This window comes from Pseudopodoces humilis, chromosome 7 (genome assembly GCF_049639895.1).
Source record: "Pseudopodoces humilis isolate 2021_Gansu_Grassland_sample_001 chromosome 7, ASM4963989v1, whole genome shotgun sequence".
In the NCBI taxonomy this organism is placed as follows: domain Eukaryota; kingdom Metazoa; phylum Chordata; class Aves; order Passeriformes; family Paridae; genus Pseudopodoces; species Pseudopodoces humilis.
In genome coordinates, this window is record NC_142206.1 from 5,941,534 (window position 1) to 5,966,781 (window position 25,248).

Sequence of the window (25,248 nt, forward strand, 5' to 3'; positions counted from 1 at the left end):
GGAGTTTTTGATAACTAACGCACATGTTTAAACCTGAAGCTGAGAAGTTAATTAGATCTTTATTTCCATGCTCAGTGTAACTCAATATATTACTTGAGGTACTCACTATCAGTGAATATTAGTTTGAAGAAGAAAAAAGAATATATTTTTCTCAGCAAAATGAAGGAAAAAAAGATTATGTTTTCAAAATTGTCTAGGTTTTGCATCCTGATTTGGAAACAGCAGATTATGCATTCCCTCCCCCACGAACAGCTTTATCACACTCAAAAATGCTGGTAAGATTTCTGTGTTATCTTCTGTGTCTGACTTTCATAAGTGGGAAACTGTTGAAATTTTAGATTAGCTTCCTTTTAGGTATTTGTGTTTGCTTTTCTATATACTTTATAGTATTGTTGGTGGAGCAAAGAAATGCATTTTGCCCTCTAATAGCATTCTGATGGGTTAGAGGTTTTATAAAATCCAAAACCCAGTTCAATTTAAGAACACACATTGGGGCTTTTTGTGTCAATGTATATGAAAATGTGAAACTCTTAGGTGCTACAATATATTTGTTGTACTTATTTCTTGCTTTAAGATCAGGGTTTTTCATTGCTGAAGACAGGGAATGTCATCCAGACTTCATCTAAACTAATGGGTGAATTCAGCTAAGATCTCACTTTGAATAGGGAAGTTTCAAGTTAATATAATTTAGTATCAGAATAAGGATTTTGTTAAATCTGAAAGAAATTACCATGTTTTCAAGTAGTCAAAAAAGTCAGGCTACAAATGTACCTGTTAAAATCCTTGAGAGCAGCAGAAAATGAGCATCTGTCAGTAAAGTGAGCCATACAAAATTTAAGTTAAAAATAGAGCAACAATGATCGTGTTCCAGTGAAGAATAAACATCCATCTAGTAAAATACTCCAATATATTCCAGCTTTATATAATCTTTTATATTAGTTTTCTCTTTAAAATTAAGTTGCAGGTTGTAATTTACTTAGGTTATATTTGCTTGTTAATTACCTGATCAGCTGATTACCTTACAGTTAATATTCTTTGCTGTGTGTAATATTTAGAATTAGAGTTTGCAATGTAACACCATAAAACCAAAGGTCATAAAGCAATTTTTGGGGCCTCATGTTTTTTGACACAGCTGCTGAGATAAAATGATGGGGTGGCCCAGGATTTGATCTCAGTCTTTAGTGGCATCTGGGCCAGGTGGAGATGTCACTGCCCCAAGTCTGCCCCAGCTCTTCACATCATTTCCATTAATCTGGTGGTGTGTATGTAAGCACTTTCTTACTCAAATAAATAAACCAGACCTACTGTTTTAAGCTTTTTTAAGTAACTCTGGCTTGTTTTGGTGGCAGAAGGTTGGCAAGTGAAGACGTGAGTTGGAAGAGTCCTAGACAGGTGGCTGGGCAAACCTGGAGTGGTCTGCTCGTCTGGGAGAGCTGCAGCTGGTGATGCTCCAAGCCTGGATTCTCCAGCAGCAGCAGCAGCAGTGCCACCTTAGGCTCCTGTTATCCCCTGATGCCCCTGCCCACTCTGAAGACACTGCTAGTGTAGTACTTCAAAGCCACGCTTATTTTAGGGAGTAAATCCAGGCTAAAGTAGCCTTTTTCCTTTACTTCACATCAGGTTTCTCTCATGGCAGTTCATTTATGTGGTTCATGATGTGAGCACCTCTCAGGCACCCTGGCTTTGCCCAGAGCTGCAGGCATAGGAAGGGTCAGCAGGGCTGAAGGGTGACTGTGTACAGAACCTGCCACGGCCATCTGAGGACAGGGCAGGGGAACCTGGTGGACTTCAGGCTCCCTCCCAGCCCCAACCATTCTGAGACAACCTCCTAGCTGTACAAATACCTCTCCTTCATGTGCTGCACTCATGAATCTGTAGGCATTTCTCACGTAGACTCATACAAAATGTGAAGAAAATTAGAATCTGAGGATATTTTGACAGCATATTCATTTACTGCTCACAGGACAAAGAAGTGAGAGCAATCTTCCTGAGGCTATTTGCACAGCTTTTCCAAGGATACCGGTCGTGTCTTCAGCTGATCAGAATTCATGCTGAACCTGTCATTCACTTCCATAAGGTAAAGGAGGAGCAGTTATGTGTGTTTATGGTGTTCCCTTGTGCCATGCTATTCCCACAAGCCTGCCTTTTGAACAAGTGGTAAAGTTGAAAAATGTAAATAAAATTATCTACATGCGATAAGCACATTGTTGGCACAGCACAGTATCAGTGTGTTTTGGTGGGACTAATTGCAGGAACAGGATGGAAATACACAACAAAGTTAACACAGAAATTTAATACAAATAAACATTAGAGGAATCATTGTGGAATTTTGAAAGCCTCTTTATGTAATAACGCATTAGTTTTCTCTTTTATTACCTGTGAGATTTAAAAAATGTGTGCATCAAATTTCCAGTTCTAAGTTTAGGTACAAAAAGATACTGTGTATAGTAAAAAATTTAATTAGAAAGTACCACTTTCTAGGAGAAGCTGATAAGCTGGTGAAAATGTTTAACCAGTACATAACAGTTACTTGTAATTGTAATTTTAATGCTGATTAAAAAATGTGCATTTTTTTCTGTCTTCATTGCAGGCAGCCTTCTTGGGCCAGAGAGGCTTAATTGAGAATGACTTTCTAACCAAAGTCCTCAATGGAATGGCATTTGCTGGCTTTGTGTCAGAGAGGGGTCCTCCCTTCAGAACCTGTGATCTTTTTGATGAGGTGAAAACTGTTTTTGTATTCCCAAGTAAATTACAATTTACTGTGATATTTCAGCATGGGAAAAACTACTGGAATGCTTCTGAATCCCCACTGTTTATTGTATCAAGTTTATACTAATCATCCCAACTCTTATTTTCTGCTAAGGAGATAATTCTAGCTTACTTCCGTAAAACTATGCCTCCTCATATGTATGAAGTTAAATAGTTGTATAAACTTTGGTAATGCTGTTCCTATTGTCAGATCTGTAGCTTCATAATACATTGCATGTGCTAGTGCAGAATTATTTTCAATAATTTAATTATATTCTCAGAAATGTTAACAACCTCAGAGAAAAACATAACATTAACTACATACCCAACAATGACAAAAAAAATTGAATTTAAAAAGTAATGCCGTAGTTTTTATATTGTTAGCTGTGAGTTGAATGTTGAGTAAAAATAGTGTGTGATATTAATTCTGTGTTGTAGTAATAGAACCTATGAATAATTTGGATTGAGGTATAGAAATGTGAAAGGACTGGTTTAGGTATGTAGAACTTTCTGTCTGGTAACAAATGCTGCATATGAAACTGAAAATGTCTCATGTTCCAGAGCAATGTGACATCACACATTTTTCAGTGTTCAGCTTTCCTTCCTTGGTTTCAATTTAACATCAACATTTTATAGCTTAAATAGGAATTTTATTTTTTTTTTAGTTGAATTATCAACACTTTTATTCTTTCTTCTTTTAAAAAAAAGTTGGTGGCCTTTGAAGTCGAAAGAATTAAAGCTGAAGAGGGCAATCCACCAAAAATGATAAAGCATGTTAGAGAACTTGCAGAACAGCTCTTGAAAAATGTAAGTTGACACTACTTGCTGCACCTGTAGAGTTGAGAAGGTAACATTGAAAATTCTAATTTCTCAGATTGATCCAGTGTCCAGAAAATGGAAGTGACTGCTTGTGGTAATCATCATCTGCATTATGGCAAAAGACTTTGGAACTTTAAGGGTCATTAAGTTTGTACATGCAAAGGAAATTCAGTATGATACTATTGATTTATTAATGCTAGTATTGATTTAGATATGGCTCCAACTACTTGTCTATTTTTAGTGTGTGTTAACATAAGGTCTATAAACTGCTACTTTCTCTGCTGCAACCTATCCATGCCACATACATCTCTTTTCTTGCCCCTCAACAGTTTTCCATATGAAAATTATACATGCAACTTGGCATAATGTACACTTTCAGCAGTTCTTTCCTACTGTGTGACCCAGTCCCCCTGGTTTGCATGCTCAGCAAGCATTATTTCATTTTTTTACAGCCTGTTTCTTGTACTCTTTAGGTTTCCTACAACTTCATTTCCAGTTTAATTTTTACCTTCATACCATGTTTATTTTACATAGTGCTTTTATAAAGTCTCTTATCATTCCATTAGCTGGTTCTGGAACGGGGTTTTTTTTGTTTGTGGATTTTAGATTTTTTGTTTCCTTTGGTTTTTTTGGCATAGACTGATCTCCCTCCCCCTCACACTTCTGTGGTTATTCAGACTCCATAGAGCATTATCTATTACACCATCAGCTGACACCTTTGTCACCCCTTGTTTTCTACATTCCACTTCCCCAAAAGTGTAATTTACATCAACAGTTCTGGGAAAAAAAACCCAAGAACTACCAAATGCTGCTGAGTTCTGGGGTGTTTGAGGGTTTCTTTTGTGTTCTGTCTGTCTTTCTGATGATGAGATTTATTTCTACCATTGTGACTGACCTGTTCCTTCACTACCACTAAGTCAGTGACTTCACAGGAGCACACTCTGATATTTGCTGAGTCAATGACTTTGTGCATTGAGAAGTCAGATTTCTAGTAGCTGTGCTTGCATCTGTCTTTGACAAAATATAGGTGATGACTATGCTTAAGCTGTTCCTAGAGCTGCCTGATTTTAAATGGACTGCATGATGTATTTTGACATCTTATTTCACAGTTTTAATAATCAAAATATTGTAGCCATGACAGTTTAGATACAATGGAGAGACAAGGTCTGTTAGGGAGAGATAGAGTCGTGCTGGTGCAGGTGGAAAATCCAAGGCATTAGACCTTTAATTAGCCTAATAGCATGTCCATCTGACCTAACATTTGTGATGTCCAAGATAAAAGTAACTTTTCCTGTGTATTTCCTCTGAATCTTTCCTCTCACTGAAACGGATTTTGGAAGAGTTACTCCCCTTTTCTGGCATTTTCTGCCCTCTGTCCTCTGTTACTCTCTCCTGAGATTGTGTTCCCTTTCTCTCTCTTGCTTCCCCTGGCATCTGCTGCTCTTATACCCCTGGATTTTTGTCTTGTTCCATTAAATTTTCCTTTGCAGAGAATGCATGTGGCTAAGTAGCTGTTCTGTTTTGACTGCTGTTTCTCAAGTTGATGTATTTGATCTCCTTGTTGTCTTTTGCTCCTGTGAGCAACAGTATTAAGCTCTTGTTTACAAGTTTTCTTCCAAACTTATTGTACATTTACAAGAGAAACCTCACTGATGGATAGCACTCTTTGGCAGTGGTATGTAGCTGGTAATGAGTAACAGCATAGAGTCAAATTGGACAGCAGTAAATTCAAATGTGATTAATGGTAACCCCAGAATAAATAAATGAAGAGATGAAAATACCCCATTGTTTGATTACTGCACCCCTGGAAATGTGAGGTATAATCCTATGCATGGTGGTAGATAGTCTCTCTAATGAAGAGCTTGACTGACGCACTAATTTATATTCAAGTCCTTAACATTCATTAATTGGCATAAAACCAGCCTAAGTTAAGCAGGGATTTTCTTTTGCTCTTGTTTTTGCACGTTGACAAAAATAATTTTATAAAAGCCTTTAAGAAAGTTGGAAATATTAAAGCTAATGAGTCACGGGTGATAGGAATATAAAACATTTTAGGAGTCATTTGCATTAGATATTTGACTTCTTCATCTTTCGGGTATGGGGGATTCTCTGAACAACAGTAAAATTAGATGAGGCAGATGGTAACACTGCATGATTAGTTTTGTGTGTGACCTTTTGCTTTTGACCTGCAGGAGAACCCCAATCCCCACATAGCATTCCAGAAGGTGCCACGGCCCACGGAGGGCTCTCACTTGCGCGTTCACATCCTGCCTTTCCCCCGCATCAACGAGGGCCGGGTGCAGGAGCTGCTCCAGGAAGGGCTGGCCAGGAGTCAGGGTGTCCCCCCTGCCACCCGTGGGGACAAGAAGTGTGTGGTTCCAGCAGGTCCCCCTGTGGGTATGTTCATTTCTTCCCTGTCCTTCCTGGTAATCATAATTAGCACAACTGCAACGTGTTGCTCCCAGTTTTGTGTTAATGTTGTGTTTTTAGTGATTGTAGCAAGCTCTGGTGCGTAGACTCCAGTGTTTGCAATTTTAAAAGCCCTTTTTTATCTGCCTTTACTGAGAAGTCCAGAGACTGAGGGGTGCTAACAACAGAAGTGGATTTGATCTGAATTAGATTTTGAGTTGAACAATTAGACTAGGTACTGTCTACTCGCTAGGCCTGTTATATATCACCATAGGTCACTTGTAGCACTGGCTGAACCAAGCTCTGAACCATTTGAGTTCCTCCTTTGATACCAGTGAAAGACATGTGAATTACAGGAAAAAGGCAAAGAGCAAAGACAGCATCTGTCTCAAAATCAATATACCTGTATTTAAGAATAAAGTATGTGGACATTGTAGGCCTGTCATTTTAATTTTAATGCCAAAGGTTCTATTATTCATAGTCATACTCATCAATGTGAATGGTGGCATAAACCACTGTGGTTAGCAAACTTGCATGTGAAGTTGGCAGAGCCTGCAAAACTTTTAAAGGATGGATTTGCAGACCAGAATTCAAATCCATCTTTAAAATTTATGTATCTAAGCACAAGACTCCATTGAATTCTGTTCTTCTCTACTGCTTTTCTTCAAATAAGGTATGGCACTTACATCAGCAGGATGGGCTGACTAGGCAGCAGCTCTTCAGAAATTAATTTGGGAACTTTAATGACTGTAGGGCAAACATGACCCAACTATATCAAGCTACTGCAAAAAAAGCCAAACATCTTATTAGGATGTATAAACAGGAGTGCAGTCAGTGAACCCCATGGAGAAATCTTTTCATTGTACTCAGTAAGACCTCGGCTGGAGTGTTTGTGTCCATTTTTGGACACTGGAAGACTGTCTCCATTTTTGGTTCTGTTGGAGGGAGTCCATAAGAAAGCAACAGGAATGACAAGTGGTCCAGAGAATGTGACCTACAAGGAAAGATGGGGAGTTGTTTAGACTGAAAAATAAGAGACTGAGGGGACACATAATAGCAGGCTTCAATTATACAAGAGACAGTGAGAAAAAGAAGGGGAATAATCTGTGATGATAAGAAATAATGGGTTTAATTGCAGCGCAGAAATAGCATTATTTGTCAGCAAGACGTGGTAAAATGAAGATTGTGAGGCAGTTGAGTGGATTTCTTGTGAAGCCATGGAGTCTCTCTTATCACAGATCATTGGGAACATGTTAGACAAACATGAGAAATAACATAAATAGAGTTGATCCTGTCTGGGGACAGCAGGGTGAACTAGATGGCCTCTGGAGGCCCTGCCCAGGCCTGTTTCTCTTCGGGTTTATGCAAAAAGAAGATGAACTTCCTTCACCTGCTTTTGCTGTTGACTGTGTCATTGAATCTGGTACTTACAGAAATTTTAAAGGATATGTGGTTGTGTTCTGTTGTCTTTCTTCAAAAGGTTAGTTGCAAGAGAAGGTTTGTTTTTGTTTTTTTTAATAAGTTAATTTCTGTTTCAAAGCAGGGGGTTTGCTGGTTTTTTTTTTCTGAGGAACAGCTTTCACACTTACACTCCCTGCTGAACTGTGTCTCAGAATCCTTGGATATAAGTAGCTCATTATTATCTACTAGAAAGACATATCCTGAATTTACATACTGTTTATTTGATATTACAGAGGAAAAGAGAATGTTAGTTCTTGCATTCTGAATTTTCTTGAAAAATCAGGGCAAAACAATGCATTAAGAAAATAAGATCTCAGCAATTTGGAATCTAGATAGGAGAACAGGTTTGTCAGGTTTTATTCCGTGTTGCAGAATTCTTGTCATGGTCATCTAAAAATAGTTATCTACTGCTACAAAACATGCAAGGCTGTGTAGCTCACTGCAGAACACACACACATTTATTATTAATTTGTGCTTATTTGTGTATTCCATCAGTATGTTAGAGGTTATAATCTCTTTGTGCCTGTGTGAGACAAAGAGAACAAATAGTTAAGAGAATCAACTACTCCAGTTAAAATTCAGAGCACTCTCCTCTTCAGATGGTATAGGAAAACCAGAGATTTGGGATCTTGTGTTCCCATCTGCCTACAAATGGTATTTGCTTGACAGAATAAAAGGGAGGACAGAGTAATTATTTTTTTTTAAGAAATTTGTGGTATTCTTTGTGGTTCTTGCAGACGTATCACAGATGTATATTCTTCTTTTTCTTTGTTAGTTTCCATATTGGAAAAAGGAAGCACAGTTTTCAACAGTGCACAAAGGCTGGAAGTTGTTAGAAACTGCATCTCGTTCATTTTTGAAAACAAATTTTTGGAGACTGAAAAGGTAATAAAATGAAATTTTAATTCTCTCAGATTACTCTCTGTTCTGTTAATGAGCAAATGGAGACTGGCCTAATCACAAAGCACATTTTGAAGTCTTGTTTCAAATGCTAAGGATTATTTTGGCCATTTAAATGAACGAAGTAAGCAATAAAAATAATCATCTAAATGCAATATTGTGTGTAATATGAGGCTAATGGATTTGAAAACCTGTTTCTAATCCAACATGGGTGAGTTGAAAACCCTTTTTGCAGAAATTATTACTGTTATAAGTAGCATTGTCCACATAATTTTTTCTTTTAAAGAGGTGGGTGTATATTAGTCTAGCAGCACTCATTAGAAGGAGAGCAAACAAAAAGCATGCATATGTGATTTGGTATTTAGCAGCCAATGCTCTCTGGAAATTTTGAGTAGAGTCAATTCTGCTGGTTTTAAAAATCAGTAATTTGATAGAACTCAGAGATTAAACATAAATATTTGGCATGTCTGTCTTCACTGAAATGTGTTAGTGACTTGTTACCCTTGACATTCTTATTTTCATTAACAAGTTACCAGGTTTTGTAGATTCTGTCCATAGAGTTTTCAATTATTGATTGTAGAGCAATTACTCAAACTTACAATCAAATCTAATTCTACATATAAAAATGACTGTAAAATTATTTTAAGAAATTTTTTGATTTCTCAGGGAAGTATCACCTGTATATCTCTGACGCTGTGCAGATCAGGATAGAAAATGAGCTTTGCTTGATTTATGAGTTACATTGTCAAGATGCACATGGGAAAAGTCCTAATGAAGTGTGTAGCTCTTTAAAAGAGTTTTCATCCAAGCAGAGCACGGTAGATTTTTACCTCGTTCAACTTCAAGGCACTTAGGAAAGTTCAGTGGGTTTTTTGTCCCTTTATATTGTAAATTTTTCCTTAGCAAATAGGCTGCCTTTTCTTACTTACCTGTTATCTCCAGCCTAAAGGGCCCCAGCTGACAATTAATCATTGTTGTAGCATTTGCTGCATTTTTAAAACTTTGATATAAATACTCTTTTGGCCCTGGTTTAGGATAAACTTCACAACAATCTATTGGTCTTACTGCTGGGAGAGCTGTGTCACCTCTGAACTTTGTCATCCATTGCTTGTCACCAAATGTGCAGCCTTGATGGGCAAACTCCAGTCCTGGCCTGGCTGTACAGAACTTGCTGCTCTCATCCACAATAATCCATTTCTGATTTCACATCCATTCAATGCCTGTCCATATTAAAGGGTTTCTATTTAAAGATGTAGGTGAGAGATGCTGCTTAATGCATTTGGGGGAAAAAATGGGACAAATTTAGTACTTGGTAACTCAGGCTAAATCAACCATTATGTGAAAGTTTGATATTCAAGCTAATGGGTAATTTTCAGAGTTGTCCTTTACTGCTACTTGCAATTTTGTAATAAAAAATTAATGCTGTTCAGTATGAGTAGTGACATTTAAATTCATTTCCATGAAGTGAAATGTTCTTCTCTGCAGACCCTGCCTGCAGCTCTGAGAGCCCTGAAAGGCAAGGCAGCTCGGCACTGCCTGACTCAGGAGCTAGGCCAGCATGTCAAAGAAAACCGAGCAATCCTGGACCATCAGCAGTTCGACTACATTGTGAGAATGATGAACTGTGCTTTGCAGGTACAGTATGGCAAGGCTTTGGCCTTGATTGTCTTGCTCTTCTTTAGGATTAGGATAAGCAAAATCACTTAGAGAGTTGTGGAGAAGAAAAATAATTAAAATACTTAACCATGTCCTGCAGCAATATAGCAGATACTACTTCATGGTGAATTTAAATATTTTGTTGTTGAAAAAATAAAAGATGGAACACTCAGGTCTCTGCAGATCTGCCTGATATGAGAAGCAGAAAGAAAACTGTTCCCATTATTAATAATTTAGATACAATTTAGTTTTGGTAGCTACTGAAATGATTTAACTTAATTGCTTGAAGTGGTTTTTTTTTAATGAGTGGGTCTTGGCTTTTCCAGGTCATTTTCAGCCCAGAGTTCCTAAAATATCTATCAACCACTGCTCAGTTAAAAATCCCAAAAGTTTGTCTTCTTTGTTTAAACATAGCTTAAGAAAGCATACTTTCTGCTTCTGTGGCTCCTTGATGGCAGTTCTGCTTGTCACAGTGACATCTTAGTTTGTCAGAATCTCACTGCATGCGTTTGCAGTTCATCTCCAAAGTTAATTCTACTGACAAATTATTATGTGCTGAATAAGCATCAACATATGGTGGCAGCTACCTATGAAAGGAAAATATGTGGGTGACTTCTTTTGACTTTCATTTAAATAATTGGTCTTTTTTACCTCCACTTGTTCTCAATTCATCATCTGAAATATTTTATAGACTTACATGTTTTCAGTCTCTTGTCTAAGAATGTAGTGGTATTTTTATTAATTTGTAATGTGATCACATTTGGTTATAATTTTTCTTTTTTTGACCCTAAATTATTCTGTCAGATTAGGGACTTGATGGAGACTTTAGTATTTTAATCCCGCTCTCCTCTAACCTACAACCCACTGAAATTGCTCTGCAGTAATTTAGAAAAGGTTGACCCACATTTTTTAGAAGGCAAGTGCTAAATGCCACTTTCACTGAAGTGTAGAAATAAATTAACATTGACTGAGCAAATGCTACCTCAGGTCACCATCAAGTGAAAGTTTTGTTGTCTGTTGCATTTCTTGTTTGTTCACAGTAAGATATTTTTCTTACTTGTTGTGAGAGAAGTTCATCTTTGCCTGAGCAGTGGTCTTAAAAGCAAAACTACCTGCAGTCAGCAGGTGAAAACTGAAGTTGACTGGCTAAAATTACACAGCACATAGAATCTGCTTTTTGGCATAGGTCTTCACTTTTTCCAAACTCTAAATTTCCTTAGAGCTGGAAGAAAAATTGAATTTATCTGTGTAACTCTGTTTCTCTGTCCAAAATCATGACTAATGGAGTATTGCACCTGCTGTGTATTCCAGAGTTAGAAATTTTCTTTCAAACCAGAAAGCTGAATTGTCTAGATGTGTCACAGATTTTGCTTCTACGTTTTTGATCATTCCTGGGTTAAAAACAAATCTAGATGTTTTTAGACAATAGGAACAAAATACAAATCCCCTATGTTTATGTAACTTAGGAAAATGATAGCAGAAGGAAATGAAATTTGCTTTTCTGAGGAAAGAAATACTGACATTACCTGTTAATAAAATAATAAGATCCAGTTTTGCTCTGGAAGAAAATCTTTTTTCCCATCCTGGTGATTTGAAGGCCCAAAAATGAGCTTAAGTTCAAGGAAATGAATGTGTCTGAAGAGTTACTGAAATTAAAATAGGCTTGTTTTTTCTCAGTAAAACTAGTAAATATAACTGAAATTGTGCAGGGGAAGGAGATCAAATATGGAGGCACAGTCTTTATGCCTTCCCTCCCCACCTCCCAATAGTATTTTCATATCTTTGAAAATATGAAATGAAAGTTTTCATTTTTCAGGAGTAAGCTTGGCCAACATGAAAATATCTGAACTCCTGACACTGGGCAGTGAGTTAGAAGCAAGTATTTTTAACATCTATTTTTATGACATATGAAGTTATTTATGAAGATAAAAACATTATTAATAATTTGTCTGTGCACTTTGCTCAAGTGTGTTATTTGAAACAATGTATAAATGGTGTCATTTTGGAACTTCCCTGTATCAATTCAAGAAAAAAGCACATTATCAAAAACTTAAGTAACTTTGCCCTTAGTTGCAGTGGGACTCAGCAAGTCAGCATTTTACTCTAGACACATGAATTCTGTTAGCTGCAGGTCATAAGAGTGAGTAATTTAAGCAGTGTTAAAAAGACACAAAAATCTAATTTAAGAAATGTGGTCTTAACTGGAGATGTAGTGAAGCTTTAGGGAAATACCACATTAATTCTTGATTGGGTTTTTGGGGAGAGTTAAGTTGCAGTAGGGCTTTCAGACCTCACTGAACTACTGGAATTGTGGAAACTGCCTCAGTCTTGCCACCAGATTTTTCTGTTAATGTTATTGCACATTCCCATTGGTTTCTGCAAGATGCAAACTGAAATCCTGCTGTGGCTGGAGGCATGGAGAGGGTGATCCAAGGGCTGAGAGGAAGGAAGGGAATGCCCTGGCAGGGTGGGCAGAGCCCTGCTCCCTGCCCGACACGCTGGGTTGAGTGGGACGTGTGTGCAGCAAGCTCCAGACCCATGGTTTGCCCTGGGACACACCAGTGTCACCTGCTCATCCAGGTGGGAAATCTGATGCTCTCCAACCACAAAACCTCTGCCAATGATGAGGTGAATTGTTGTAAACTCAGCACGTCAACATTTTGCTGTAGACACATGAATTCTGTTAGCTGCAGGTTGTAAGACCAAGTAATTTAAATAGGGTCTGTTAAAAGACACAAAAACCTAAGAATTTCAAGAGATGCAAGTTGGCCAATTCTGGGAAGTCTTTTGGGCTGAATTCTTTGTCTTACTGTGAAATGCTGGGTGTTACAAAATCAGGAAGATTGCACTCTGCAAGTCTAATGCAGAGCCCTCCATTGCTAGTAAAGATTTTTCCGATTGTCTACTGTCAGGTTTTTTCATTTAATAGAATCTATTTTTTTTTTTATTATTTTTTATTTCATAAAAATAAAGGTCAGATGCTTTTTCAGAACTCCTGTACCCTTGTTTTGTGCATGAGGAGCAGTATGTTAACAAAATGCTTGTGATAATCCCACCATGTGTATTATTGCTGACCTTACCTCTGCTGCCACAGGGCTTGAGAATTAAAGAATAAAATACTCTACTGTTGCTTCAGGTGAATAGCTATTTTATTTTAGTGACCAATTCCATAGGCTGTATTTCCCTAAGGATCTGATCTAGTCATTTTGCAACTGGGAGGAAGTGAGGGTGGTATTTTACCAGTTTCTCTAGAGATGGCAGAACTTGGACTTGCCACATCTCTGGTGGTTGTCAGCTTGAGTTCTCTCAGTCCAAGAGGAGCATTGTTTTAAACTGTTGTTCTTTCAACTGACAACCGGTAGAACCTGCAAATTTTAATATGCTTATGATTTGTGGAATAGAACCTTAGAGTTTTGTATTAATCTGCCTTCTTTAGCAGCTGTGGTGGACTGTGGGAGGCCTTATAGATACAATTCAAGTAAGGTTTGATGCAGCGAGTCTGTACTCAAGTGTTAAAAACATGCTCCTGTGTCTGAGAAGTATGGACGATTACTGCTGCTGAAATAGAAGTGAGAGAAGTATTTCTGATTGATTTTAAAAGTGGGAAGATCAAAATTACATGGACATTGTAATGGTCATTGAATATAGCAGATACCTTCTGATGAGAGCAATTAAATCCCCAGTTATTTGCTTTTATCTCTGCTAGGAGTTGTCACTGACCACTTGTTGAAAACTTTATTGTCATGCCCTGAGTAACACTTTTCCCCTGACAAATCATGTACTGTGACAAACATTTAAATCAGCCTGTCTTACCATAGTGATTAATACCTTCACTAGAGGAGCAGGAGCATTGTGTTCTGTTCCATATGTTATATTACTAAACTACTGTTAAAAAAAACACCTGTAGTGTTGTGAAAGCTTAAGACAGTGATTGGCAATTCAGTTCATTCAAACAGATAAAAACATTCATGCGGATAAAAATGTGAAATTATAGCTCTAAACACTATTTCAGTTATACTTGCTTTCCTCTGCTGTGGTTACATCAGAAAAATTTGCAGTTCCACATAGATTGCTATTTCAAACATTTTTCTTTCTGTTTTATTTTTCTGTAATAACATTTGCTGACATCTCAGAAAAAAATACTTAAGTTTTTTTATGCAACTAAAAAGCCTTTTTTTTAGCAGGGAAAAACTTCTATGTAATTATGTTTTCAACAACACATTGTGCTTTGAATTCTTGTTCAGAAATCGTGGCAGAAACCATCTCAAGGCTCAATTTGCACACTTCTCCATTCATTCATTGCAGTCATAACTTGTCCAGAATTTCAGTTGTCTCTCTAACTTTCCTCTGACATCAACAAGTGAACACTGTATTTTGAAATATAGTTGCACTTAATTTGAAAAAGTGGTATTAGAAGCAAGAAGAGGCCTGAATACGCTGTGGGGATGGTATTTGATAACCTGAAACAATTTTCAAATTAAAAAGACATTCAGAGCAATTTGCATAAAATGTTTAACAGTAATAGTAAGTCTTCCTAAGAAAATTTCTTTCTGCTGAAAGATTCTTTTCAAATAATGCAGGACTGTGAGACACCTTTGTTGGATTGTTGGAACAGATAAAACTTTTCGTTTCAAAGGAAGAGCTCCAGGGTGTTGTGGTACAACAGTGCCTCTCTAAGAGGTTGGTCAGTAATATTGCCTAACTGCATATTAATGCTTTTGTTTGGCAAATGTGAGTCAAATTGGAAAACACATCTGCACCAGACATCTGGATTCTTCATCTAAATGTGGTCAGAGTAGGAAAAATGTGAATAAAACTGATAAATAGGTAAATACTCTCAAAATTCTAGTCTTAAGCTTTAAGGAATGAGTGAGTGATGTGATTTAATCTGACAGTTTCACAGTCACCAATGCTGGTTTAGGACCTGCTCCAGTGTCACATCTGTGTCAGCAGACACGTGTTGTACCACTGTAACTGAGAGAATATCTTTAATAGTAGACTAATCAGTCATTGTTTTAGTGCTTTAGGTAGTTTCTGATAGATCACTGTGGCTTTCCAGTGTGGCAATAACCAGATGTTTATCTTTGAAATAGATTATACTGGATATTCTAGAAATAGCCTTGTATTTCACAATATGAAATATAACCTAGTAGCAACCAGGACAGAATTAAAAATGTAACCTGTTAGGTTACAACAAAGGCACATCTGGGCCCTCATCTGTTCTCCAACATTGGCCAAAAGCAGATGGAAGATAATACTGATGTATTTTGCCTCTAGAACTTTGCTTGTGACTCTTCTGTATTGTTTTAGTGCAGTAAGGGTCTCTTTGTAGCACTTACTGTGCAATCTGTTGTGAAAGGAACTTTGATAGGCAAAATTAAAAACAAAGGCATTCTATAAATAAGATTACATTTATTTTCCTTAGGCAAGTAACTTTTGTATTATATTCTGCCACCAGATAAAGTTTAAAAACCTATCAGTCAGTTCTCAGAATTCAGAGGTTTACGAATCTTGTCCAATAACAAGAAAGATTTTATTATTCCTGAGAGAAAATCAGCTCGGTGTGTGTGTCATATGATTCAAATTCTTGGCAATGTGAAGGTTACATGAGCTAGCATTTCTCATATTTTATGTTGAAAACCATGTTGCTAAACATCTTTATTTTGGAGGGTTACAGTAGATTTCTCTCCTTTTGGACTTTTATTTCATGACCTGTCTTTTGTTACTCAGTTTGACTTGCATTCCTGGAAGCAGAGTCTCAGAATTCATGTTTGAAAAACAGCACTATTTTAAAATACTTAAAAAAAAATCAGACATGAAGAGAAATCATGGCAGTTTAACAGGCCCACACTTAATTCTATTAATTCATTAGTTATTACCAGTTTGAACTTTCTCATCATGTTAGATGTAGTAATGGTATTGTTTAAGTGGGGAAAAAAACAAGATATTCCAGTGTTTAAGGCTTGGGCTTCAAGCTTCCAGATTTAATTCTGTATTGTGCTGAACATGATTTTGGTGGGGTTCTTCTTGATCACATCATACGGTTTCTCTGATGCATGATTCCCAGAAAGTAGAAATAACAACTTTTTCATCCTGTTGACTTTTTAGGGGTCCACCTATAAAATTCTGGACTTAATAAAAGAAGTTTCTATTCCTGAACCTTTCTGATAATGTCTTTTTCCCAAGAGATTGCATAGTACCAGAATATCATTGCACTGATATTGAGCTGATAGTGCTCACATAATTTCTCTAGAAGAATAAATGGAAACACATTGTAAAAGATTGTATTGTCCATCAGTTTTCAGTTTTCCTTTCTTCACTCTGAGGAACAAACCTTTTGTTATACTCATCCCATCTCATAGAATGGCCACAGAGTCCTGGGAGATTCCAGTCAAGGGCATCTCTGTGAAACCCAGAAAACAGAATTGCTTTCTTTGCAGGGCTGCCTGTGTGGATCTGTATCATGGAGTAGGGGAGTTGGTGTGTGCTGCTGTCATGGCACTGCCAGCTTCCCTACCCCTGCTGGGGGTTGGGGACGTGATTTTCTGAGCCTGAGAGAGCTTTCAGCCTGTCACTGGCTGATCTGTTTCCCAAGGGAAAGTCTGTTGGGAAACTTTTCTCCCTCAAGGACTGTTTTTTGTAAATAGGTTTTGGTTCTCAAAACAATGTTGTACAGATCCTCTGGATGTGTTTTTCTCTTGTTCCACCAATGGGACCTGAGAGGTATTGTTCCTTTTACCAGTCAAGTTAACCTGTATTGGAACACCTTATAAAAGGGGCTGAAAACCCTGAAATAAAGGCTTCTGCCTTGCTAGGATGAAAAACCTCAGCTGTTGTGATTGAACCCATGCTTCTATTTCATGTCCTCTAGCAACAGGGGGTCAGTCAGCATTCCCTACACTGCAGGTGTCAAGGGAGGTGACCCCTTTGGCATAGCAGTAACCATTCCTTGGGCTAGGACTCTCCCTGGGTAGGTGACATCATCCAGGTGATTTCTTGTTGCATCCTTGGGGACCTTGGTGTGTGCAGTGCTGTCCCCAGCGAGGTGTCTGGCTGATTCTGCACGTGTGCCTGTGCCCCAGGAGGGTTCTCTCCAGCTGTGCTAAGCTGCCTCTGTGGTTTTAGCAAGGATGGGTTTTTGATGACCAGGCAGCAGAAAACCATGGTTGCTTTTCACACTGGGACTGTGCCAGGAGTGCTGTTCAGGAATGAGCTTGTGTGTGGCAGGGAAATTCCTAAATTGCTGTTTTCCTGCAGACTTCCGAGACCCTGCTTCTGTTAATCTTGACTTCTGCGTGGACCTGCCCTGCATAACTATAGCACAAGACTGTTACTTAAGGAAAGGGAAAGAGAGGGATTAGCAGAAATGAGAGTCCCATGGCGTGCTGTCCATTCCTGCATCTGCCTTCAGCTTCCCTCCTGGCTTCTGACCAAAGCATGTGGTGTTCACACACTTCCTCCTCCCCTCGATGTGTGCACGTGCATACCAGAGCAGGCCCAGCCTGTTTTAAGGATCTTTGCTTAATATTATACAAAAATATCAAATGATAGTGGGGTGTTGGTTTTAATACAAGAATCAGCAGAACTGTGACGTTCACCATGTGCATGTGAGCAGTGGCCCCAGCAGCTCCTCTGGCTGATTGCAGCTTTGGGGCTCACAGGGGAATTCCCCTGAGCATCTCCCTGGCATGGTGATACAAACTCATCCATCCCAGATGGGTCTCTGTGCTGTTGGGCAGCTGGAGGAGGCTTTACTCAGGCTTTACTCTTCATGGATGTCTCTTTGTTGCTGGCCTTGTGTTCAACCCTGCCACATTTGCTGTTGGTGCAGGATGTGCTCCACTGCATGCAGGTACCTCACTGAAACCATGGAGCTCCTCAGAGTGTTGGCATGGTAAGCTCTGACTGCTCTGAAGTGATCATTACTGTTAATTGTGGCCTTGTGGTTGCCAAGTGTTCCTAATAACTCCGTGTTCTGAATATTTTTGGTCGTCATGATGAAAAGCAGACGTGTGTTTGTACTCTGCTCACTGCTGTAAATAAAACAAGTCTGGGTTAGGAGTTGTGTTGTTCTGCTGTGCAGTTGCTCTCCAGCCTGGCTGGGAAAGAGGTGAACTGATGAAAGGTAGTAAAAAACAAACCAAAACAAAAAGTCTTTCATGTTGGAAAGAATAGGCACTTTGCTTATATGTGAAATCAGTGACTTCTGTTTTTACAGGTTATATAAAAAATAAAAAATAAGGAAGTAACACGTGGAATTTTGGTTTTATCTAAGATGTTAGGTATGTTTATAAAGTGTATTACTGTACAGTCCCATCATTCCCTATAGATGTGTGTATAACACTGTTAATTATGTGTACATGCACTTCATCTGCTCTGAGTGCCATTTAATGTGTACAGTAAGTGGCAGAATATTGCATGGTATTGATTTGCTGTACCCATGCAGTGACTGCACCACTGTGGCCACACAAGTGCACAGTCTATTTCTAGGAAAAGGAATTCCTGTATAACGTGGTCTCTGATCTTCTTCCCCTTGCACTTCACCCTTCAAGAACCTGGTAAGCCCAGGTGGAGAAGCTGCAGTGAGACATCTCTGCAAGGTGTGCTGCCTTGGCCACCAGGAGGAACACACCAGCTAGACAAGTGGTTTGTTTTTTCTGTAAGGAATTTTATTTTAAGCTTCTGTTTCTAAGTGTTTGATTTTTCAGGAATTTGCATAAAAATTACTGATGGTTGGCTGTAAGAGCCTAATTATTTTTTGCATACGGTCGTTTCTGAAGCAGAAGGAGGATGGAATATCCAAAGTCTTCTAATCATTTGGTTGCTGTCATGTTTGCATAACCTTTGGTTTAAACAATTGAGATCTTGGCAGCTTGCATTCAAAAACTGAAGTGTGGTGCTGAGATAAATACCATAAAACACAGGCCAGTTCTGGGTTTTGTCAGTGTTTTGTGTAAACTTTGACAAATACATTAATATGACAAATAAACAGTAGTGAACTGTGTGCCATTTTAGAATAATTTCTAAGGAAAAAAAGCATAAAGATCAATTTCTTTACAGTAAAAGACCTTCCTCTGTTGTTACATGAAAAGTGTGCCATTATAAAACAAGAACACAAAATAAAGGTGTAAACAAAAGAATATTTGACAATCTGCATATGTTGTAAAAAATTCTTGCAGCTGTTGACATTCTTTTTCAATATTACAGCCCAGAATTATGACTTAAATTAATTGGCTTTTAGGATGCATGGAAAATGCCATGTAAACATGCTTTAATGAGGATTTTTTTTTTAGTAATTCCCTCCCTGTACTCAGTCATGGGGGCAGGCTTTGGTAGCTAGTGATCCAACAAAGTATTTAAAAATACTTGTAGAAAAATAAATAATTAATAAAATAAAAGAAAAATAAATAAAAATTAAAAATATTTTACCTAATGTCTGTACAGAAAACAAACAAAACCCACAACCCCCTTTCCCCACCTCTCCCCTAATTCTTGAACTCTGAAGTCCAAAACTCCACTTGGGAGCTAAGAATTGGAATTGGAAGTGCCTGCTTAACAGTGTAAAGCCCCACAACGTTTGTAAATGAACAAATTGATTTGATTTTCTGTACAAATTATTTGACTTTAAGGACAAAAGCAGCTTCTTTTCATTAAATTAAGTCCTTTGGTCAGTTGTAACACCTTGTAAAACCTTTACTTGGAATGTTAATGGATTAAACATCATTTTAGAGAATATAAACCCCTCATTAAACATAAGTAAATTCCATACAATTGCCATGTAATATTCTCTATCTCTTCCAGGTAAATGGAATGAAATATCTTTCTAGATCTTATTTTAACCATAGTAGTTATAATACACTTGAAATCCACTTGCATTATGAAGGTGCCATGATTTTCAGCACTCCTTTAGAAACTTCACATTTTTCCTTGCCTGCATTATAATACTCTGCTTGTAATATTGTAATTTCAAAGCCAGGATACAACCTGCATATGAAAACAGTAGGCGCCGAAACTGATTAATTTAAAATCAGTCCAGCAAACCATAATTAATTATTTCAACCAATTTAATGATAAGGTATTTTGTAGAGATTTTCATCAGAGTCGAGCACCTCTGTTATTGTTAAATCAGTGGTGAATTTTGACTGCACCATCACAGTCATGTCTTGTTGCACAAATGGGCTCCAGCAGATGACACAGCAGCATCATGCTTGTGCACCCAGCTCTCACCCTGAGTATTAATTAATATATTATTATATGTAAGTATTATATTAATTAATAATGTAGATCTTCATTATTTTAGCTTCTGTGCATAAGAGAAGATTCAAAGAAGGAGAAGGGTGGTAAGTAAGAGTATTTGAAGTTTTTAGTGAGTTGTTGACTAGCAGCACCTGGCAGGATTGAACCAAAAGCTGCGCTCCTCAACGTCCTTGCAAAATCATAAAAAACAAGATCTAAAATTTTAGCAGCATAAGGAATTTGGACAAAATGTGGCCATCAACACTAGCATGGTACTGAAAGACAAGGGGTGCTGTGGGATTCATGTCAGCTATGATAGTGAAGGTCTTCCTGAGAGCTTGAGGATTTCTTTGCTACTTAGAACTGCAGATAAGATAAAAGGAATGAGAAGATGGTTAAATGCATCAGGATATCTACTCATATTTCTTGTTAGGAAGAGACACAGATAAGAAATACTTATCATTTGAGTCATCACATTTATTGTACATGGCTGATAGTTCTTGCTGATGCAGTGTGTTTCATTCAGTATAAGCACTAAATAATGCCATGCTGTCCAGAATTTATCTGTCGATCTTCAGAATTGTGTTCTACACTCATTTGGTGATTTGCTAGTGTGTGTTCTCTGGAATTGGAGTCATGATGGTTTTAGGATGCCAAAGCCATTGCTAATGCTTAAACCTCTCAGTTTTTGTTTTCACTACCCATTCTTTTTATCCAGCCATTCCAATCCAGCTCATCCTTCGGAAAACTCCAAACATGAATTGTGAGGAAAGAATTTCAAACAGTATGACTATAGTGGGGACATAGAACTTCACTAGTATTTCACTCTACCCGAAGGTACAGAAGTCTAATTAAACTTCTTTTTGCCATTTACTGTGATTACATAGCAGAGCTGCCCTTTCTGCATTTTTGCTTAGAATGTCAATGAAATAAGAACAAAACAGGTGTTTGGAACAAAACATTCTGGAAGGAAGATCAGATAGCCTAGGAGAAGATTTGTCAGGGTTTTAAAATGGATTAACTAGCAATCCAAAATCTGGCAAAGAAGGCTTTTTCTGTGGCTAGTTAGCTGGATGTTGCTACTAGCAGTGATTTAGAAGGCTATGGAACAGAAAGGGATCATATCAAGGTTTCCTAGAATTTGTACCAAAGAAAGAATTTTGCTGGAAGGCAATGCTAGTACATTTCTGCTTCTTTGGTCCACACAGCAAGCTCAAGGATGTCTTTTCTCCTCTGGCTGTGTTTGCCCTGCCAAACAGTTTTTATATAGAACAAGAATTTTTTTTAAGGACATCCAAACATGCCTCTTCAGCTAAATGACCAACTACTACATTTTGTGAGTTTACTTTTTTTCTTCTGTAACCAAAGTTGGAGGAGTTACTTCATGGAATTCTAACCTTCTTATTTCCTGAAGCCATTTAAAAATCTCAGAGGAAAATACCAATTCAGCAAGCTTTAAGACTGAAGGATTCTGAGGTTCTACAATTGCCAGTTCAAAATTGGTTTACTGCTTCTTCCATTGTCTTTATCTCTTACGAAAAAAATGCTTCATGCTTGTTTTCACTTGGATTTTTAGAAAGGCAAACATTTTGTTAATAATCAAGAAATTAATTTTTAATAAATGCTTCATAAGAAACAGTTCTCACATCTCCTGTACATTTGTCATACTTTTATTATTGAACCACCAAAAAGTGTGAGATATCAAATAAAATCTGTATCTGTACGAAAGAGGTGACTGCGGTCCATGCACTGAAAAGTGCAAACAGAAAGTTTAAAATACTTAACATTAAATAAAAACATTGTATTTTCTGTTTTCCTTTTTCATAGTTTAAATATTTGTATTAGAATATATATTTTGTTGATGGATGTTATCTTGGAGGGAGCACTTCAATAAATCAAGCAGGCTTGAAATTTCTGAATCTCTTGGGTTTTTCAGGCTTTGTGGCAACATTCTTCCTTGATCACACAGATTCAATGTGTTAACCAAGGTGGACACTGCTCTACAACATGCTACTTAATCATGCACAACATAAATCTTTCAGTTTCCCAAATTTGCTCTAAGTATTCTTTTCTGTGAACTGTTTATCCTTGTAATGACTTTATTGCTGGATTTTTTTTTTCTCCAGAAAAAAATCCCAGGAAAATGGGATATTTCTGATAATGGCTCTAGTAACATGATTTTTTCACAATGTGCTGCGTGCCTAATTCTGGTTCTCGTTACAAGGTTGATTTTTGGATTAAGCAACTTCTACAACAACTTCCATTAATGTTGTTAAAACTGCACTGCTCTTTGAAACATAACAGAAGATTTACATTCCAGCCTATTAGGGAACAGAGAGGTCTGGCAGTGGGGTTGGCAATGAGGGATTTTAGGTTCTGTCAAGTTCACCAGCACAACTAATACAGTGCGTCACCTGTGTCTGAGCATGGAAAAGCCCTTGCTGGATAAATTTGAGATTCAGAACCTTAGAATTACCTCAGAAAAACCCACAAAACACTCCTTGTCATCCTTGAAATTCTGCAGCCATTGCAGGTCATCCCAAGAAATATCCTCTTCCAGCAGCTGACACTTGTTTCATGGATCCAGAAATGGAGCTGCACCAACAAAGGCAATCCAAGAAACTTCTTCCAGGAGCAGCTGGTCGATGTCGTTCGTGTTGTCCTTTGGTGCAGCTGTACACAGACTATCTGGTGCCCCTGCCAAAACTATAGGAAAGCTTTTCAGTACTATCAAGGCTGGCTTAAAAAGCCCAAAGTTATCCTGCAGCAGGATACGTATTTTCAATACGTATTGGAAAGAGACCCCGTTTTGGGCATTTGGTGGAAAATGCCTCTGCCAGAGGCAGAGCTACAGCCAGGCAAGCATGGGCCTGGGTTCTCAGGAGCACCTGCCAGAACCCTGTGGATGCATTTGATATAGATACATAAAATTGGCATCAGCTTTCTTGCCAATAATTTCTATCTGCGCTGGTTGAGCGCATTGTTTTCTCTTTGTATAATTATTTAGGCTTTTTGGGATTCTTTCAGTTGTGCACTTTCCTGGTAGTTTTAGTGTCTTGGTTCAGATCCATATACTTCCTAATTGTCTTGTTCTTTTGCCCCTGCTGTAACTCTTTGTGAGACTAATGTTTTAGGATTTTTGATTTGGTTTGACATGTATAGCACAGCACATGGCTCCCAGTGCTGTCCATATGTATTTCATGTTTCCACATGGAATTACCCTGTTTCTTTTTTGTCTTTGGGAGGCTCAGAAGGCTCTTTCAGTCTGTGTTGCCAGTCAGCAGCAGTCCTTCCCTCCAGTGTATTTAGTACTCTCCCAGATTTGATGTCAGTCAGAAATGTGATGAAGATGCATTTCATGCCATTTTCCATTTTGTTAATGAAAATACTCACCACAGTATCAGGCCCTGAAAACAAGATTCAGAAGCACCTGCCTGATAAACCTTGAGCCTGACAGTGCAGTCAGTTTTCCAGTCTTTGATCCAGACTTCTCTCCCAGCTTTTCTCCAAGGGTACCAAAGGAGCCTGCAAAACACAGGCTGCTCTTTCCTCAGATATAGAGCTTGGTATTTCATTGAAGAAGATGGTCCAGTTTTCTTTGGTCAGCTGGTTTTTTGTGTTCTAAATCGCTTTTGTGTTCTTCCTGTGTCTGGAAATGCTCTCTATGAGGACTTGCTCCGTCCCATCCAGCCTGTGGCTCCCCCAAACCTATTCCTTGCCTTCTTTGAATTTTTGTCACAGGTTTTATTTCTTGTTCCCCAGAAAATCTGTTGGCAAGAGACTGAGTCTCCCAAGGGGAAAACCTTGGGGATTAGAAGTTCTCTTTCCTAAGATGATGTAATTGAGGGTTCTTAGCATAAATAAAAAAATTATTTTGCTATCACGTGCTGTTCAGTGGAAAATTTTCAGTGAGCCCTACTTCCAAGTTGCATTTCATCAGACACTGTTCAGTTTCTCCATAGTGAAGTAGTTCCAAAGTCTTTTGGTAGCTGATTTGAACCGAGCATCAGCTCATTACGTGACAGAAGATGGATGTAAAATTCCACATCTATCCAAACGTTATTATTCTAAAGTGAAAAACTGATTTTTCAGTGAATCACTTTACATACCCATATAAATCTCATTTATTTTTTTAAGAGTTCATTCCCGTTAAGTTGTAAAAATTGTACAGAATGTGTACTGATGATGTGATGCATTTTTATTAAAAGTATGTGAAATGAAACTTAGAAGAGTAAAATGAAGTCAAGCGAGGTGAATGTATTTGTACATATTTGAAATTTTATGGCTTTGCTTTAAAATTTAGGAGAGGAGATGCTGCTGGGAGTAAGGATGTGTTCTGTGTACTTGTGAACTGATTTGTTAATATGTAGCTGGACTATACTGTAATATGGCATCTATTTTAATAGTTTTTTTAATGTCTTAAGCATTTCTCTGTTGTTCCTTAACTCAATTAAACAGGCTTTTCTGTACAACAGTTTACAGAATATCCTGTGTTAATGTTTTGCAGTGGCTGCAGAAGTGTTTTGGTCTACCAAGGCTCTAGGAGTACACTGCAGTTCCTAGATATATTATGAATTAATCACCCCCTCCAACTGAGAAGTTAATGGATATTGATCACTTTTTTGTCATGAATTGCGATGTATTCTATCATTTGAGTGTTGTTTGTCAAAACTTTTTACAAATTGCTGTGCAGGACCTTGTATCACAGCTGGTGTAGTTTAAGGTTTGGACAGAGTCACTGTGAATGAAGCCCTGCTGTGAAATAAAAGTCAAAAGGCATCTTGGCATCCCAACCATTTCCTTGGGAGAAGATTACAGACTGAGTATGTTGAACTTTATTGCCATGGGCCTCATGACAGTATTCAGAAACATGCATGGCATTTCTGTTAAAGAAACTCAGATGTGCTGAGACGCGAGGGATGGCATTCTTGTTTTTATCAGTATCTTGCAAAAAAAGTTACATGTTTTTAAGCTTTTGGGGTACAGGAAAAATACAGTGACAAATGTGTAATTCATGCA

General features: G+C 37.9%; 1 protein-coding gene across 6 annotated transcripts in view; it reads left to right on the top strand.

The window, feature by feature from the left end:
• Positions 1–25,248, top strand: part of SBF2 (SET binding factor 2) — a 232,027-nt gene that overhangs the window by 136,087 nt on the left and 70,692 nt on the right. For 5 of the 6 annotated variants that reach the window (XM_014257906.2, XM_088057519.1, XM_014257910.2 and 2 more), the window contains exons 10-16: positions 198–275; positions 1,964–2,077; positions 2,591–2,719; positions 3,457–3,555; positions 5,760–5,964; positions 8,213–8,322; positions 9,823–9,972. In XM_014257906.2, coding sequence (XP_014113381.1) covers positions 198–275; positions 1,964–2,077; positions 2,591–2,719; positions 3,457–3,555; positions 5,760–5,964; positions 8,213–8,322; positions 9,823–9,972 — 885 coding nt within the window. The remainder of the gene's footprint in view (positions 1–197; positions 276–1,963; positions 2,078–2,590; positions 2,720–3,456; positions 3,556–5,759; positions 5,965–8,212; positions 8,323–9,822; positions 9,973–25,248) is intronic. The other variant, XM_014257909.2, reaches the window with a different exon arrangement.